At 45.9% G+C, this 17,985-nt stretch overlaps 1 protein-coding gene and 1 long non-coding RNA gene across 4 annotated transcripts in view; one reads left to right on the top strand and one right to left on the bottom strand.

Annotated features, from left to right (window-relative positions):
- Window positions 1–17,671, bottom strand: part of FBLN5 (fibulin 5) — an 86,049-nt gene extending 68,378 nt beyond the window's left edge. The window contains exons 1-5 of one of the 3 annotated variants that reach the window (XM_020875932.2): window positions 17,562–17,671; window positions 17,175–17,399; window positions 13,362–13,416; window positions 10,937–10,988; window positions 6,729–6,983 (exon numbers count right to left, since the gene is read on the bottom strand). In XM_020875932.2, coding sequence (XP_020731591.1) covers window positions 6,729–6,983; window positions 10,937–10,988; window positions 13,362–13,416; window positions 17,175–17,191 — 379 coding nt within the window. In that variant the 5' untranslated portion in view covers window positions 17,192–17,399; window positions 17,562–17,671. Of the gene's footprint in view, window positions 1–6,728; window positions 6,984–10,936; window positions 10,989–13,361; window positions 13,417–16,620; window positions 17,064–17,174; window positions 17,400–17,561 lie in introns of those variants that run through there. The other 2 variants (XM_070477944.1, XM_020875931.2) reach the window with 2 other exon arrangements.
- LOC139038709 (uncharacterized) overlaps window positions 1–17,985 on the top strand; it is a 448,893-nt gene that overhangs the window by 239,821 nt on the left and 191,087 nt on the right. The gene's annotated exons all lie outside the window — the stretch shown is intronic.

The following is a 17,985-nucleotide window of genomic DNA, read 5'->3' as shown; positions in this document are numbered from 1 at the left end:
AGTCAGATCTTCCCCACAGGTGACTCTGGGGCACATTTGTATGCGAGAAGAGCTGTCCTGGACACCCTCCTGGAGTCCCTTCTCTGCTGAGTTCCCCTTGGAAGCACAAGTAATGCCAATTCCTGCCACCAAAAGTGGCAAAAATTCAACCCCCAATGCTCTAAAAGGCCTGAACTCTTTTCTTGTTTTTGCTGCTTCTGCTGCATAACCAAGTGAATCCGCTCTGCGTATACACATGTCCCTTCCCTCTTGAGCTTCCCTTCCACCACCATTCCCCCCATCCACCCCTCTAGGTCATCACAGAGCCCCAAGCTGACCTTCCAGTGCTATACACCAGCTCCCCACTAGCTATGTATTTTATGCATGGTAGGGTATATATATCAATGCTACTCTCCCAGTTCATTCCCACCCTTTCCTTCCCCTCCTGTTCACATGTCCATTCTCTACATCTGCATCTCTATTCCTGCTCTAACTCCCAGAGGAAAGAATAAACAATAGCAGAATAACAAGACTAGGAGTATGGAGTAGCAGAATTCATCACAGAATGACAAGACTTGCCACACCTAAAACCGTATAACAACAACTGTTATTAACCCTTACAGAAAGCCAGCCCCCATGCTAGAAAGTTATGTGAACTATCTCAGTGAAACCTCACAAATATCCTAGACTAATAATTGATACTGTCATCCCAGCTTACAGATGGAAAAACTGAGGTTCAGAGAGGTGAAAATGCTTGCTCACTATCCCAGCCAGTGACTAGGAAAGATCTGAAGCAAGCTGGGATAACCTGAGTGTGGGGGCTGCACATGAACAGGCTTCCTAAGGCCCAGTTCACAGGGACATCTGAGAAAATCTATATCCTGCCTCCATCTGGGTCCCCTCCTCCCTGGGCAGGCCTAGGCTGGTCCCAATGCCTTCAGCAGCTAAAGAGCCCAGTGGTCTCAGTTTCCTGTGCTTCCCTCCTGGTCTCATTCTGAGGACTTGGTTTCAAAATGAAGAAAAGCCTGCAGGAGCTGCCCCATCCAAGCACTGCTGCCCTTGTCTTATCAGCTGGGTAGTTTAATTTGTTTTGTTTCACAATTAAATAAATTCTGGCTTCACCAGCATCTCAAAGCACAATCTGACTGAAGTCTCATAAAGCGCTGAACTGGGCAAAACCCAACAAGGTCTGCAAGGTGGGTGAGTACCAAGCTCAGTTTTAGGTCATTTTAAAGGTTTTTGAGAATTAAGACCTTGGGTCTTCCCTGGTGGTCCAGTGGATAAGACTTCTCCCTTAACCACTGAGTACAGGTTCAATCCCTGGTCGGGGAACTAAGATCCTGCATGCCACACACAGCCTGGCCTAAGACATGAAATAAATTAAGTTATAAAGATTAAAGCTTCCTTGCAAAAGAAAAAAAAGACCAGATATCAATTTAAAAAAAAACAAGTAGGCATTTAATACATTTTCAGACTTGATGACTCTCCATAAGTTATCATCTCAAGACCTGAGAATCTTTCTTTTCTCAATTAACATTTACCATGATACGCTATGCAGACACTGGGTGAGATTTTTTCACGTCATCTGTGAAATAGGCATTGTTGTACCCATTTTACAGATTAAGAAACTGGGGCCCCAGTCTCAAAACTAGGAAGTGGCCAAACCAAGGTGAGTATCAAGGCCTGACTGGCTTCCAAGTCACAGCCCTCTCCACTCCAGGAAACAGAGCCTTTTCCTGTCTCTGCCTTCTCTTCGAAAAATCTCAGGAACCTATCAGAGGCTGCCAAGTCTTTCAGCTGCTTGTTCTGTGACTAATCTCCCTTCCTTGATGGTAAGCTCTGAAGACAGTCCCATGGCTGTGCCCAGACTCCCTGCCCCCCTCAGCGCCTAAGCCAGAGCCTGGCACCAAAGAGGTGCTCTATAAACAGGGATTGACTACATGTTGGCTGACTTTCAGGAAAAATAACTCAAGAGAACACTTCAGGCCAATGCCATTCATCTTCCAAAAGGATCCATATGTGTTCCTCTCTGCCTGCTCAGGCGCTTTGATCAATGAGAAAACCCTGGGCCAGAAGGGAGAATAAAGATATTGCTTGTAACTTCACAAATGACCAGAGGAATTCCTGTAGTCCCTGGGGCAATGTGGCTCTAGTAAAAGGCTGCTTTCTCAATTGCGAAACGTCTCACGAGCATTAGTTATTGGTGGAGTCCCTAGTTTGGCCACAGAGCCAAGTTGATTAGCAAAGCCAGAATGAAGAATGTCCACCCAGAGAGGTGACAAGTTAAGCCACAAAGGAAAGACACGCCTAAAAGAGTGGCATCAACATGAGGGACCTTAGCCAAAAGTCCTGTTCTCAGAGGCAGCGAGATGGTAGAAAGGTTCCTTAGTAGGGGTTCATATTCTGGGTGCCCCAACCACTCAGCTTAGCTCACTCTTCCCTGAGTCCTCAGCATCAACCCTGTGAGCCCCACAGCATCCTGCCTTTCATGCACCAGTTCCTTCCTCCTTGCCGATTAGCCAAGTCCATCTGGTTCTCCAGTCTCTGAGATGCTGACCATCAGCTCTCCCAAGGAGCCAGGATGCAAGGGACACACTCTAACCAGCCACGGGTCCCACTGCCCTCACAGAGGTTGCCCTGGTGCTGAACCGCCCCCAGCCAAGGTGCCGGTTTTCTTGATGACACGAAACTTCCTTGGTTCACGGGCAGTAATTCTTCTGTCACTGTTCACTCAGCCTGCAAAGGTCCTGAGTGATCCAGGTTTACATCGAGGGGCTTGCTGGACTCAAATCTGAGGCCAAACTTTGTTCCAGAAAGAGCAGGGTCTAGGGATCTCCCAAGTAGAACTGAAAACAGAGCGGTCAAGAAAGAAGCTCAGAGGCTCAGGGGACCAGGGCTCCGAGTCTGGCCCCGCCCAGCCTCCAGAGACAGAAGACAAGGAAGGAAACTGCTGTCTTGGAAGTGGGTCCAAAACCCAGAAAGAGCAAACCTCAGTGAAAGTGTCCACTTGCTTCTTTAAGCTGGACTTACAGTTTGTGTGCAGAAACCTGGACATGGAAAGAAGAAAAGAGCAAGGACACTGTCTAGAAAATAACTGGCCCAAAATTTAAACTTAAACTGGATCAAGTCTCTAGGTCTAACTATTACCAGTTTGCAGAAAAATAGATAGGATGAAGAAATATGTTAAATACCACTCCAAGAACACAACAAGCAAGATCTCAAATGTAGGAAATTCTACAGGACAGACAACTCGGCCTCTTCAACAAATAAGTGCGAAAGAGACAAAAAAGATTAAGAAGCCATTAAGAGACTTGTTAATCAAATGCAATTTGTAGACATTACTTGGATCTGATTCTAAAAAAAAAAAAGGAAAAAAGGACATTTATGAAAGAACCACAGAAATATGAATTATCTGATATTAAATGATAAAAGAAATTATTGTTAAGTTTTGTAGGTTTGATAATGGTATTGTGGCTATTATTTTTTAAAGAAGCTTTATCTCTTAGAGATAGATACATTCTGAAGTATTTAAGGATAGAATGATTTGATACCTGATATTTGCTTTAAATTGATCCACTGGGTCAGGGTAAAGAAGAAACAAGAGTGGGTCTATATTGACAATTACCAAACCGGTGACAAGTAGGTAATTGTTCACTACATTTTCTCTGCTTCTGTCTAGGTTCAAAGTTTTACAGAACAAAAATTTATTTACCAAAAAAAAAAAAAAAGCAAGAGAAAACCCTAGTTTTTCATCAGGGTTCCAGGACTGACTCCTGTGAGGCCTGAACCTTGACCTTGTTCAGCCTCAGTTTCTTCATCCAGAGCCTGAATGGGTTCAAACCCTGGGTCAGCCCCTACTTGCTGTGTGACCTTAGACGGATTCTTAACCTCTCTGTGCTTCAGGGCCAACGAGGATAACAACAGTCCTGCTGTATAGGGTTGTGGTTTGGATTCAACATGTTCATTCAGGTAAGGATCCTAGCACACAGCATCATGTGCTTGCTATTATTACTACTGATGCTGTTGTTACTGTTGTTGAGCATCTTCTGTGTTGAGAAGGGGGAGGAGATGGCCCCTTGGAGAAGTGGTCCTCCTCTCCCACAACATCCAAGTTTGAAAAGAACAGATACATGCATATATATAACAAAATCACTCTGCTGTACGCCTGAAACTATCACGACATGGTTAATCAACTACAATCCAATATAAAAGCTTTGGGGAAAAAAGGGGTGGGGGGAGGTGGATTCCTTGGTGGTCCAGTGGCTAAGACTCTGCTCCCAAGGTAGGGGGACCAAGTTCCATTCCTGGTCAAGGAACTAGATGCCACATGCTGCAACTAAGAGTTTGCGTGCCACAACTAAAAGTTCACGCTTGCTGCAATTAAGACCCCACTAAGCCTAATAAATAAATACATTAAAAAAAAAAAAAGAAAACCCAAGTTTCAGAAACGCTTTCCAATTCTCCACATCATATGCCACTCACTCTAGCTTCCTCCACAGGATCAGACCTATGTTCACCCCCTCACCTCCTCTTTTCCCAATAATACCCCCGCTGGGTTCCTTCGTTTCCTCCCCCGCACCCACCCCCCAGCCTTGCTTCCCCGGGCCTGTTCCCAGGCCCCGCCTCTCTCATCCCCACTCCATCTCTCCCCGGGCCTCCTCCCTCTGACGTCTGCTCTCACAATGCCCAGAAGAACCAGTGTAAACCAGGAAAGGCGGGGTGGGGTGAAGGGAGGCGGGGAGGAACCCAGGGCTTATGAATACAGAAGGCTGAACTTTTTGGAAGTGGACTGGCCCGGTGCCAGCCCTCGCCAGGGTTCCGGGATTGTATTCTCCTTACAAAAGCTCCATTATGAGGCTCCGCATCTCCCGTGAGACAGGTTGGAGGCCGTAAAAGTGCCTGACGTCACAGGGACCAGGAGATGAATAGGGTTCCCAGCCCCGTGCTTATTCTCTAGCGCTGGGATCCTGGGAAGAGGGCTGTGAGGGGAGGGGTCGCATTGGAGTTCCCAGCTGTCCCGAGAAGGAGTCTTCGGGACCACCCCATGGCCACCCGAGACCCGCCCCCGCCCCCCGAAATCCTGGAGAGACTCGCAGGGTCCTGACAACCCCTTCCTCACTTCAAGATGTGCTTACGGTCGCTCGGCTTCTCCAGCCCCACAGGACATGGTGAAGAGCAGCTCCCCACCACCACCCCCCCCAACTCTCTCCACCTTTTCTTCCAGATCATTCCTTTTCTACCAAATGAGAGCAGCCACGCGGGCGAGTGAGGAAAATGTAGGCTGGCTGTCAGGAGAGCAGGACCCCCGTCCCACCTCTGTAATTACCTCTCTTGGTGGAGTCCACACCCCCTTTTTTATAGAATGAAGAGGCTGTGGTTAAAGATTGTTGAAGTCCCTTTCTGTTACAATGGTCTATTGTCCTAGGGGCCATAAGGAAGTACATTACTCTCTACCCCACCAGCACTTCAGTCCCGTGACTTGATTGGGTCCTGTATTATTCTTCCTTGAACACTCATCTATATTCAACATGACCATCAGTCAGCTCCTTGTCGTCCCCCCCGCCCCACACACACACCTCTTGAGATCAGTAAGAACAGAGAAGTTTAGACAAGGCATATTCAATTTTCCCTTTTGCTCTGAAAGACACTTGTTTGCATATTATTTCCATGTAGTCAAATGAAAATGCACACTCATTTGCATGGTCATATAGAAGACATGACAAAATGACCAACACAACCTCCCCAGCAGTGGGCTACAACGCCACTTTCAGAGCCCTGGAATGGGACCAACATCAGTCTTAATAAGTACCCTGATGGTCTCACAAACTTTCAGGGCACAGGAAAGAAATATTAGAATTTCAATTCATGTTTTATTTTGATCACATCCTTTAAAATTTTCTGTCTCACATATGCTTTACACTCCTCAAACCATATGAGACTAATGGGATATGTATATAATTTATAAGCATGCATGTAATAAGGGTCCAGGTTCAGAAGGATTTTGCAGATGGAGCATATGATCAAAAAACTTTGGAGTGATCATCACTCCAGACCCACCTTCCAATGCTGGGAACAGTTGCAAAGTTTTGGTCCAACCAAAGCCAAAGCGATGAGGGAGGATACTGGGTAACCCTCCACGAAAGCCACACTGGCCCACAGAGCTCAAGCACTCCCCCAGGCACCATCACAACACTTGCCAACAGCCTGGGGACCTCATGGTATATGGCATCTCCTTCTTCCCTGAGATCCACGCACGCTATGAGTTCCCATCTGCAAGGTTCTGCTTGGTCAAAAGACTGGTCCCCACCCAAGGAACACACTTTCTTTCCAGAACAACTGGCCTTGTCCCTCAAGGCTTCTTTTCTTTCAGGAGCAAACATTCCATTCAAGGGTGTGTGATGCTGAAGGCTCTAGAAAGCTGGTCCTTTTTAGATCTTTAGATCCTCTCTCTGATTCACTTAGTATGTTTGACAATATATTTGTTATTGAACAGAGAAAAAACATGAGCTTGGTCTTCAAATAGATAGATGATAGATACAATTGAAAGATAGATAGGTAAGTAGATAACAAATACGTAGATGATAGATAAGATAGATATAAATATGTAGATGATAGATAAGATAGGTGAATACATAGATGAAAATAAGCAAAGACAAAGTGGCTTTCTGGAGACGACCTTGGGCTGGACCTGCTGGACAGGAACGTGGCTTTGCCAGTGTAGAGGAAGCCTAGGACGCTGGGCTACTCACCCACACACTGGTTGCTTTCATCCATCTGGTATCCAAAGCGGCATATGAGAGGCCTGGAGATGGTGGGGTAGTTCGGAGCTGACAGCGGGGGTGCAGCTGCTGGGTAAGAACCTGAGTAGGGGTTCGAGTAGGGGTTGGAGTAGGGCCCTCGGTACACGGGGTTCGTTCGGGGGATGCACAAATACCCGCCGTTTTGGTTGACACACATCATGTCTCCTCGGCAGGCCTCAGGGATGGTCCGGCACTCATCAACATCTGCAAGGCCACAGAAAGGACACAGGTGTCAGCAGCCCCTCGGCCACATGGTGCAAACTGAAGCGGAGCTCTGTACTGACAGCACCAGGAAGGACCCCAACCATGATTTACCAGCATCTGCTCCCAAATATGTGGGGCAGCGCCTGGCTCATCACCATCAGGTACTACCCAAATATTAGCCGAATTAAATCAAATTGACAGGCCATCAAATACCCCCTTCACGATGTCTGGGCTGTAGCTACCACAGCCTGTACTGTCACATGCTTGATCCAATTAACCAATCCAATTAACCAATCCATCACGTGTTCAGTTGGGTCCAACTCTTTGCAACTGCATGGATTGTAAACCACCAGGCTCCTCCATCCTTGGGATATCCCAGGCAAGAATACCAGAGTGGGTTGCCATTTCCTCCTCCAGTGGATCTTCCCGGTCCAGGGATCGAACCCACATCTCCTGCGTCTCCTGCATTGCAGGCAGATTCCTTACTGACTGAGTCATCAGGGAAGCCCCATATGCTTGACACTTTTCTCTAAACGAATCCACCCTGGAAACCCAAGTAAGCATATTTTTTTCATCTTACATGATGACAGCAAATGAAAAAAAACACTGTCAGTTATGAAAAATAGAAGGTAAGAGTAAGAATAAAACGTAAAACTATTAAAATAAAGAGTGTTTATCTGTGGACATATCACCCAAAAGCATCTCAGGTACTCTTGTGTGTCCATACGACACTCAGGAAACACTGGGATGGACCTCATCATTGTACTCAATTCTACTCCAAATAACAGCTGGGCAGGGAGAATGAGTCCCTTGCGTCCGGAAAGACAAGGCTTGGCCAAGAGTGAGTTACTTGTTAGGAAAGTGGAGACTTACTTGAGAGTCAGCTCACACGGTGCCAACAAACAGGGCCCATTTCCAGCCAGGCTGGTGCTCTGTTGTGTCTAGAGTTGGGGGTGGGGTTTGGGAGTGGGGGTGGGTTCTCTAGAAAATCAGCCTTGCTGGGCCAGGGACAGAGGAGGCCTGGACTGGGCTGCCAGCAGGAGCAGCTGACCTGACCCCACACACTGGGGCTTCTCACCAACCTTGGGGGGTCTGTTCTCTGTGGGACTGGTGGGGGGCGGGGGAGGGCCCTAATCCCTAACAACTCACCCCTGCCACCTCCTCTGAGAGACTTGTGCCAACTCCCCCGCCAGGAAAGGGAAGCGTGGAGCTCCATAATCTAGCTGTAAGCCTGACGTCATCATTAAAACTGGGGGGCCAGGGAAGACAGCTGTCACCTTCTCTGCATCCATTGAGGCATCCTCATGCCCCTTCACCTTAAGTCAAAGTGGGAGCCTGGAGCTTCCAAGTCATGGTTTTGTTCCTCACCAACTGTCATTCTTTTCAACCCTAAGCTCAGAGATTACAAATGATTTGGCCTAAATCAAATACAATTTAAAAAGTAAATATACTCCCAAGGTGGGAGCCGTATTCTTTTTCTATGCTTCGCCCACAGCACACTATTCTATACTTTGTCTCCCTGATCTTTGCTGATGCTATTCCTACCACTTAGGATGCCATTTCACAGGATCTTATTCATCCTTCAACACCTGACTCAAATGTGACCTCCATGAAGGCTTTCTTTATTGACCTCAGACAGAAGGCATCACTCTATCCCCTACTTCTGTAGGGGAGATCACCTCATCTTGGCAATGACTTTATTCCTCTCTGTTCATTTCACTCCGCCTAGGTCTACCACCCCCACTAGATGGCGTGCTAGGAAAAGAGCCCTAAATTGTCCTCCTGCTTGAAACCTGCTTCCCTGTGGCTCAGCTGGTAAAGAATCTGCCTGCAAAAACCACTACAATATTGTAAAGTAATTAGCCTACAACTAATAAAAATAAATGAAAAAAAAAAAAAAAAAGAATCTGCCTGCAACGCAGGAGACCTGGGTTTGATCTCTCAGTTGGGAAGATAACCTGGAAAAGGGAAAAGCTACCCATTCCAGTATTCTGGTCTAGAGAATTCCATGGACTGTATAGTCCATGGGGTTGCAAAGAGTCAGACACAACTGAGCGACTTTCACTCACTCACTTGGAACCTGAGGAATTAGGCATGGATGGAGTGAATTTAAGGGTTTCCCAGGTGACTCAATGGTAAAAGAATCTGTCTGTTAATGCAGGAGATGCAGAAGATGTGGGTTCAATCCCTGAGTTGTAAGGATCCGCTGGAGGAGGAAATGGCAATCCACTCCAGTATTCTTGCCTGGAAAATTCCATGGACAGAGGAGCCTGGAGGGCTACAGTCCACAGAACTGCAATTCCAAGAAGTCAGACACAACTGAGTGACTGAGCATGCATGTACTCACAGAATGGATTTAGAGCTAATCAGAAGACCTTGAGATGAGAGGATTATCTGGGATTATCTGGGTGGGCCCAGGGAAATCATACAAATCCTTAAAAGTGGAAGAAGAGGCAGAAGGATTGGTCAGCGAGATGAGGCAACAGAAAACGATGTGATTAGAAACATGTGAGGGACTTAACTTGTTGGCTCTGCAGGGGGAAGACCACGGAAGAGGCCAAGGAAGAAGGTGGCCTCTAGAAACTGAGAAAGGCCTTCAGTTAACAGCCAGCAAGGAAACAGGGCCATCAGTCCTCCAACCGCAAGAAACTGAATTCTGTGGAATGTAAATCAGTGCAGCCACTGTGGAATACAGTGTGGAGGTCCCTCCAAAACTTAAAACTAGAAATACCATACAATCCAGCAATTCCAATTTTGGGTATATAGCCAAAGGAAATGAAAATAGAATCTTAAAGAGTTATCTGTACTGCTATGTTGATTGAAGCATTTATTCAGGATAGCCAAATTATGGAAACACCCAAAATGCATATCAATGGATAAAGTTCATAATAGATAGATGTGATATTATTATCAATTAAAATTATCATCATATGAATAATAGAATATTGATAATAATCATATGAATATTATTCAGTCATGAGGAAGAAGGAAAAGATGCGATTTGCAACAACATGGATGGACCTTGAGGGCATTATGCTACATGAAATCAGGCAAACAGAGAATGACAAATGCTACAAGATATCACTTACGTGTAGAGTCCAGAAAAGCCAAACTTACAGAAACAGAGAGTGGAATGGTTGTCATCAGGGGCTTGGGGGTGGGAGAAATGAGGAGATGTAAATGGTACAAACTTCCAGCTAGAAGATAAGTTCTAAGGAACTTATGTATAAGTTCATAATACAGTGAGTATTATGAACAATACCATATTGTATACTCGAAAATTGCTGAAAATAAATCCTGAATGTTCTCACCACAAAAAAGAAATGGTAATAATGTGGCGGGAGGGAGGTGTGAGCTCTAAGCTATGATGGTCATCACATTGGAATACATAAGTGTATCGAGTCAGCACACTGTACACCTTAAACTTAGACACCGTTGTATGTCAATTATATTGCAATCAAAATGAAAGAAAAAAGAAACTGGACTCTGCCAGCACCATGCATGAGCAACAAAATGGATTCTTCCCTCAAGCCTCCAGGAAGGAACAAGGCCCTGCCAACACCTCAGTGTTAGCCTGGTAGAATCCCCCATCAGGCTTTTGACCTGTACATCTGTAAGATCATATAGCTGTATTGTGTAAGCCCCTAAGTTTGTGGCAATTTGTAAAGGCAGTCCTGGGAAACTGATATAGATGGGGAGCTCCTTGAGGATGGCAATCAATTCTTCCTCATCTTCACTCTGTCTCAGGGCTTACCCAGTGCTGGGCACAAAGAAGGTGACCAGTGGAAGAGTGTCATTGATTTCAGCCATCCCGTGGCACTGTTTTTGCCCATTTCTGTGGGCAAGGCTGATACAGACTTGACAATACTGAACAACAGCTAGAAGAGAAATGGCCCTGCAATGGAGCTGTGACTACACCCCCACCCAGCGAAGGGACCTTCAGGGCCTCATACCTAAACACTGTCCTGACGAGCGGTCCAGGTCAAAGCCATTAGTACATTGTTGCTGCAAGAAGGAACAGAAAGAGGAGAGGTCATTTTACGTATTTTTTTTTTTTAACACTATAGAAGTATTCTAACAGCATCACAGAAAGTACAGAAAATGGGTAAAGAAAGAAGGCATTTGTAATACCAACATCTGTTATAACCCCTTTTTGTCCCCTTTAGGTATTTTTCTTTAACAATCATTTTACACCTAGCATCACTTTTTAAGTTCCAGCGTCATTGTTTCAAAATGCCCATTTTTAGCAAATGATTATTGGGGCTTTTTCCTGCTGTATTTATGAAGAGCAATACTAATCACATCTGATGTGCCCAGCGAGGCTTGCCCTGTGCTCACCCCTTCCTGGGAGAGAATATCATTGCCTTAAGGGCAACTACTCTCTTTCTTTGAAGGTTATTTAACTCCTTTCCAGTGCCCAGCATGAGTTCTTTGGCCCCTCTGAAATCTTGTACCCGATTACAGGGTCTGTGTATAAAATAAATCTGTACAGTGATGTAGTCAGTTTTCTAAGAGAAACAGAATTGGGAAAATTCTTTCATTTTAATCTCAGGAAGACAATTACACAAAGATGCTTCCAGAGATAGCCAGGTCTCAACAGCCCCCGAGGGTTGCAGGCTTCACATACAACTTGAGTTATAACTTAATGCATTTAGAAAAATCTCATGGGCTCAACAATCACCCTCTAGAGCTAACATGTTACAGGAATAAGTCAAGGAGGTGTGGTTTTGCCTATGAGGGCTTCTTCCCTGGCCTTCCCTATGGTTTGAGGGGAGTTAAACTTCCCTGAGCTATGGGTTGATATGTGGAGATAATAGATTCAGCTGCATTCCTGGGAGTGGGTTTGGGTGTCTTAGGGCCTTGGGGCAAACAAAATGGAATGAATGAGCCAGGAGGCTGTGCCATAAAGTTCAGAAAACCAGAAGATGTGGTAAGCCTCAACCCTCATTTGCTAAGTGCAGGTGTGGGTTCAAGTCTACTGACTGGCTTCCAAGTCTCACTTCAGCCCCTACTCACTGCATAATTTTCTATGCCTCAGTTTTCTCATCTGTAAAATGGGGATGATAGTACTTACATCAGAGTGGTTGTAAGGACTAAATTGTTAATGTGCCTAAAGTGCCTATAGTGCAATAAACACTATATTATAAACATGGCCCTCTCTGAATGTAGATGTCAACTGTCACCACAGAGCTATACTGGAGAATGCCAAGGCCTTTCCAAGGCCTAAAAGTCTTTGGTGGGACTTCCCTGGTGGTCCAGTGGTTGGGGCTTTGCCTTCCAATGAAGGCGATGTGGGTTTATTTCCTGGTCAGGGAGCCAAGATCCTATATGCCTTGTGGCCAAAAAAATGAAACATAAAACAGAAACAATACTATAACAAATCCAATAAAGACTTTAAAAAAATGGCCCACATTAAAAAAATTAAATCTTTGCTACTTTTCTCAAGATTCTTTCCACCACCAATGAAATCTATTTCAAAATTCTTAATATGAAGGGAAAAAAACATTTAAAGGGTGTGATCAAAACAAATGTGAATTGAAATTCTAAGATCTCCTTCCTAGACCCTGAAAGTTTGGGAGAGCATCAGTCTACTCAGTGAGAATTTGGTTGGTCCCATTTTAGGGCTCTGTTGTACACAGCTGTAACCAACAGAGGGGCTGTGTTGGTGATTTTGTCATGTCTTCTATATGTTCATGCACATGCATGTGCATTTCCACTTGACTATATGGCCCCTCAGCCCTGCTCAGAGGTGGGGCTTCTCTCATTTCTGAGCTGGAGATGCAGAAAGGCTGCCCTGTGCTCCTCAGGAGGGATCTGCCCATATTTCTCAAGGGCTGACACAAACATCACTTTGTAAAGTCAGGGATGCTGCAGGCTTCTCCACATAGACCCTGAGGAGCTTAAGATTCCCCTTCACACTCCTCCCAGGGTCTGGGCCAAGCTGGGTTTTCACGGATTGGGAGCTGAGTCACCCTTCCTCTGCCTACCTCCTCCAGGAAGGACACATACACACACATGGGCAACACGGGGAGAACAGAGAGGCACCAATGCCCAGAAATTCTAGAACATGCTTGACTTTTTAGCACTTACAATAACTCAAGAACCCTCCCCCCACCAACTAACACAAATGAGGCAGCATGCTCTGATTATAACAGTCTTGGATGGCAAATCAGGACACCAAGGTCCCAGCCCTGCCACTTATAAACTGCACCAGCTGGGGCAAGTCTCAGCTTCCCTGAGACCCCGCCTTAACCTCTGTACAGTGAAGAGCTCGGTTCAGGCCAACGACACGATCCTAGGATTTTAAAATGTGTGGCTGGACACCCCCAGCCTGTTTTTTAACATACTTCCTGACAAGTAACAAAGTAAAAATCTTACCTGTGCATTCCCAGGACTTGGAAGACAGACAGCCAGAATGGTCACGGTGAGTATCCTGCGGGAAGTAAGAAGTTGACCTAAATGCCCGAGACACTTCCAGCACCCAGGTCTGGGGTTATATATGCATCTTGTGCTGCCTGTGAGTTTATAATGCTGACTTTACCTTGTGCTTGTATTTGGAGGGTGAGGGGCCTGCTCCAGAGCGGCCGGGGACATGCCAGATGTCCCAAACATCCCGAAGAGAACTGCGCTCCTTCCACTGGTTTCATATGTTGCATAATGTGTTAGGTGGCATTTTTTAAATAATTGAAAAAAATTTTAATGACATGATTGATTTACAACATTGTGTTAATTTCTGCTGTATAGCAAAGTGATTCAATTATACCTATATATGTTCTTTTTCATATTCTTTTCAATTATGGTTTATCACCAGATATTGAATATAGCTCCCTGTGCTATACATTAGGACCTTGGGCTTGTTTCTGTTTGCCACGTATATGACTTCAAGTGGCATTTAAAAAAAAAAAAAAAACAGGGCTTCCCTGATAGCTCAGTTGGTAAAGAATTCGCCTGCAATGCAGGAGACCCTGGTTTGATACCTGGGTTGGGAAGATCTGCTGGAGAAGGAATAGGCTACCCACTCCAGTATTCTTGAATTCCATAGACTACATAGTCCATGGGGTTGCAAAGAGTCAGACACGACTGAGTGACTGTCACTTCACTTTAAAAATAAACAGTTTTACTGCTTCAAAGAACAAATCTAACACCCACCACTGTGGTGTTAATAATGGATTCACCACTGCTTGACCTTCACTCCTGACCCAAGTGGCCTTGCCTGAGTTTTGAACATCTTCACTCTGAAATGACTGCAGCGTGAAGGAGCCGCTGTGCCCCTGGATGATCAAAGTACAAACGTGAAGCGTGTGAGTTCCACCCAATGGAGGTGTCACAGGGAACACACATGCTCCCAGAGTGCACTCACACAGAGCCAGAGGAAGGACCGGACGTGGGGACCCTGGCAGCCGCAAGAAAAAGGAACAGTGGGCACTGAGAGAGAGGTGCCAAGAAACTGTGTATCCACTTCATATCCTTCAGGTGGATATAACCAAAAAAGTTCAAAGCTAGTAAGGCTGTGCAGAAACTAGAGCACTTGTGCACTGTTGCTGGGAGGGTATGCTGATGCAACCACTATGGAAAGCAGTCTAGAGGTTCTTCAAAAAATTAAAAATGGAGCACTATATGATCCAGCAATCCCACATCTGGACATACATACAAAAGAACTGAAAACAGAATCTCAAAGAGACTGTTGTCCACCCATGTTCACAGCAGCATTATTCACAATAGCCAAAAGGTGGAAGCAACCCAAGTGTCCATCACCAGATGAATAAACAATGTGTTGCATACATAAAAGGAATATTATCAGCCTTAAAAAGGAAAGAAATTCTGACAAGTGCTACAATATGGATGAATCTCAAGGATCTTCTGCTAGGTGAAACAAGCCAATCACAGAAAGACAAATACTGTTTGATTCCATTTATATGAGAGACCAAGAGCAATCAAAATCACAGACAGGAAGCAGAATGGTGGGCGTCAGGGGCTGGAGGGAGGAGGGATTAGGGAGTTGTTGTTTGTGGGTATAGAATTTCAGTTTTGCGAGATGGAAAGAGTTCTGGAGAATGTACTTGAATGTACTTAACACTATTGAACTGGACACTTAAAAATCATTTAAATGGTTTTAAAAATAATATATGCAAATACAGAGTTTTATTTGGTGCTTTTTTTTGGGGTGCTATTATTATTGAGTTCAATAGAGGGTTTATCTGAGCAACTACTACTTGCAGGCAGAAAAACTACAAAACTATGACACAGACGCTGCTCTGGAGAGCAGGTTGAGGGGCCACCTGAACCAATAATGTCTAGACACTTTGGTTAAGGCATGGATAGAAATACCCAATGAGCACCAGGAGAGCCAGGCTGGGGGTAGAGAAGATCAGGGAGGACTTCCTGGAGAAGGTGACCTCAAAGGCTTCTTCAGTAAAGCAGTGGACCTGGGACCTGCTTGAATTTAGTGACCTGTTACTATCAATGTACACCTTCACTTTACAATCGCTCCCTTTAGAAAAAGAGAGTTCAAAAGACTACAAAGCTTACTCAATCCATGACACAAGGCTCATAGGAACCAGCAATGCTGGGCTACTTGGAGAGCCCCAGAATTAAGGTGCGGTTCAGAGGAAACAGGACCCTGATGTGGTGCTAGGAAAGGCAAGCCCACTCCCTTCGTCTAGTCCTCGATCCAAAGAATAACGACCGTAAGAGTCCACAAGTTTTCGTTTCATCTGAGCGCCTGCACGAGACAGGTTCTAGAAAGCCAGAGACAGCTCTGACCTTATAAAGTGCAGAGCCAAATCCCAGGGCTTTTTGATATTTGCAAAGGCCAGATTTATATCTGGAAGGAATGAAAGAACAATAACAAATTTATTTTCCAGGCTGTATATTATGAATTTCAATGTTTTCCTGTTTCTTCACATGAAGTTTCCTTTCAGTTGGTTATAAAACCCTGTCTCGTTTTTGTTGGAGACAGAATAGGCTGACTGAACATAGTGGACCTCAAGACCTAGTGGGAAAGGCATGCTAACCCCATGTCTCCCCCTACCCCTGACTCCCCCGTTCCCTTTGGCCAGAGGGCAGTCCCAGGACAGGTCTCCCCTGAGAGATCCCGCCTCAAGCCTAGCCTCCTGGAAGAGCCCCAGCTGGGGCCTGGGGGCCAAGTAAGCTCCAGGCTAATTGAGACAGTTTTCCAAAAATGAAATAACATCCAAGCATCCCTGCTCTGACAGTGTCACAAACAGTTACATTTGTCATGAAAAACTCCAGAAAACTCCAAGATAAATTAACTACAGGAACCCTGGGGATCCTCTGATGCTCATAACTGGTCCTTGGGACTTTTAAAAACAGGTGGGCCCACCTATTTTGTGTTCCATCCTCAACTGGGAGGAAAAACAAGAGGGACCAACCGAATCTCAAATCTCAGGGCTGTCTGTCAGAGAAGTTCTGGTCTCCGATCCAGGATGACAGGATTACAGCTCCATTTTCAGCACACACACACACACACACACACACAAATCTGTCTAAGCAGTTATGTTCTCAAGAGTTCCCTGGATAAAAACTGCAGATGTAATCTAGATAAAGTTCTTCAAGGTTGAAGGATCACTTGACTGGAACTGCAATTTCCTTAAAGAATATCAAAATGTTTGCTTACATGCGTTTCTGTCTGCAGTCCCCAGTTTTCATTGGCTCGAGACTTCTGGGTCGCATGCCCTTTGTGAATCCCACACAGACATAGAGCAAATCCAGCCCCGGAAAGTGCAGCTAGCTTGTTCACTGGTCCAACAGCCGATGCAGCAAAATAATTGCTAGCGAACTAGTAACGGGTCTCTCAAATTAAGAAAAAAAAAATTTGTTCTTTCTTTAAATTAAAAAAAGAAAAGAAAAATGCGGCACACAAATCTGCGGCCCTTTCGAAAAAGCAAGGGGAAAACCAAGCTCTGAGATTTTTGCCGTCCTCTGTCGGATGCTGGCTTCTGAAACTGTCTTATAAAATACCCACTCCCAAAAGAAGACTTCAAGATGGAAATTACAGAGGCGCAGCTTTTTATAATTAACAATATCATTGCATCACTAGCTAATGCCTTTTCCAATATCCTGACACAGCCTGAATCACGGCCATAGCCATTTTCCACCCATCGGGTTTTGAGTAAGGTTTCCAGACCCTGGAGGGAAAAAAAAAAAAAAAGTCCGGAGCAGAGAACGTACCTTTTGAATCCTGGCATGTCCAAGATGCGTGGGCAGGAGAAGCAGCTGGTGGGGGAAAAAAGAGGAAGAGCTCTCAGCGCCCGCGGGACCCCCGGAGGAGCAGTTCCTGAACTTCGGCCTCCTCTGGGCCTGTGGGGCTCTCCGAGACTTTTATTCCAGGGGGGCCGAGCCGAGGCGTGGAGAGGAAGAAGGGGAGAGCCTGGGTCCTCCGAGCCACTGGAGAGCCTACAGAGAAAGCACCTGGTTTTGCTTAGCCCTCTTCAGTAATTCAGCATTAAACCAATTGGAGGAGGAATGTTAAAAATGAACACTTCATTTTCTAAGTATGTTAAACAATGCAAATGGGGCCTCAGTCTGGACACAGCTGGTTCAGATTACAGCGCTCACCAACTGGCTAGACTCCTCACAACAATCTTGGGGCGTCTGCCAGGACCAAGTGCTCAGCGCTGGGAGGAGAGCCCTTTCCCGGCGCAGCAGTCGCCCTCGCTCGGGCTCCAGCATCTCTATGGAGGCGATTGGCGGGCAAGTGCAGGAGGGTGGGGTGCAGGGGGGGGCGGGAGGCGGGTGGCTGGGAGGGCCCGTTGACCCTTTACTTCCCACCCGGGGAGGAGGTCCCCGGGCCTGGGCGGTCGTGGGCCGAGGCGGGGGCGGGGATCCGGAGCATCAGCACTTGGGACACCGGGAAAGTGACTCCCACCCTGGGAGAGGACGAACTCGAACTCGTGACAGACAGCGACGGGGACTAGAGTCTTTTGATTTATTGGGAAACCAGACCCAACGAAGCAGAGGCTTGGGGTAAGCGGCGCGAGAC

Source organism: Odocoileus virginianus, chromosome 16, assembly GCF_023699985.2.
Source record: "Odocoileus virginianus isolate 20LAN1187 ecotype Illinois chromosome 16, Ovbor_1.2, whole genome shotgun sequence".
NCBI classification, from domain to species: Eukaryota; Metazoa; Chordata; class Mammalia; order Artiodactyla; family Cervidae; genus Odocoileus; species Odocoileus virginianus.
The sequence above is the reverse complement of the archived record's forward strand: the minus strand, read 5'-3'. Positions and strand labels throughout refer to the sequence as shown.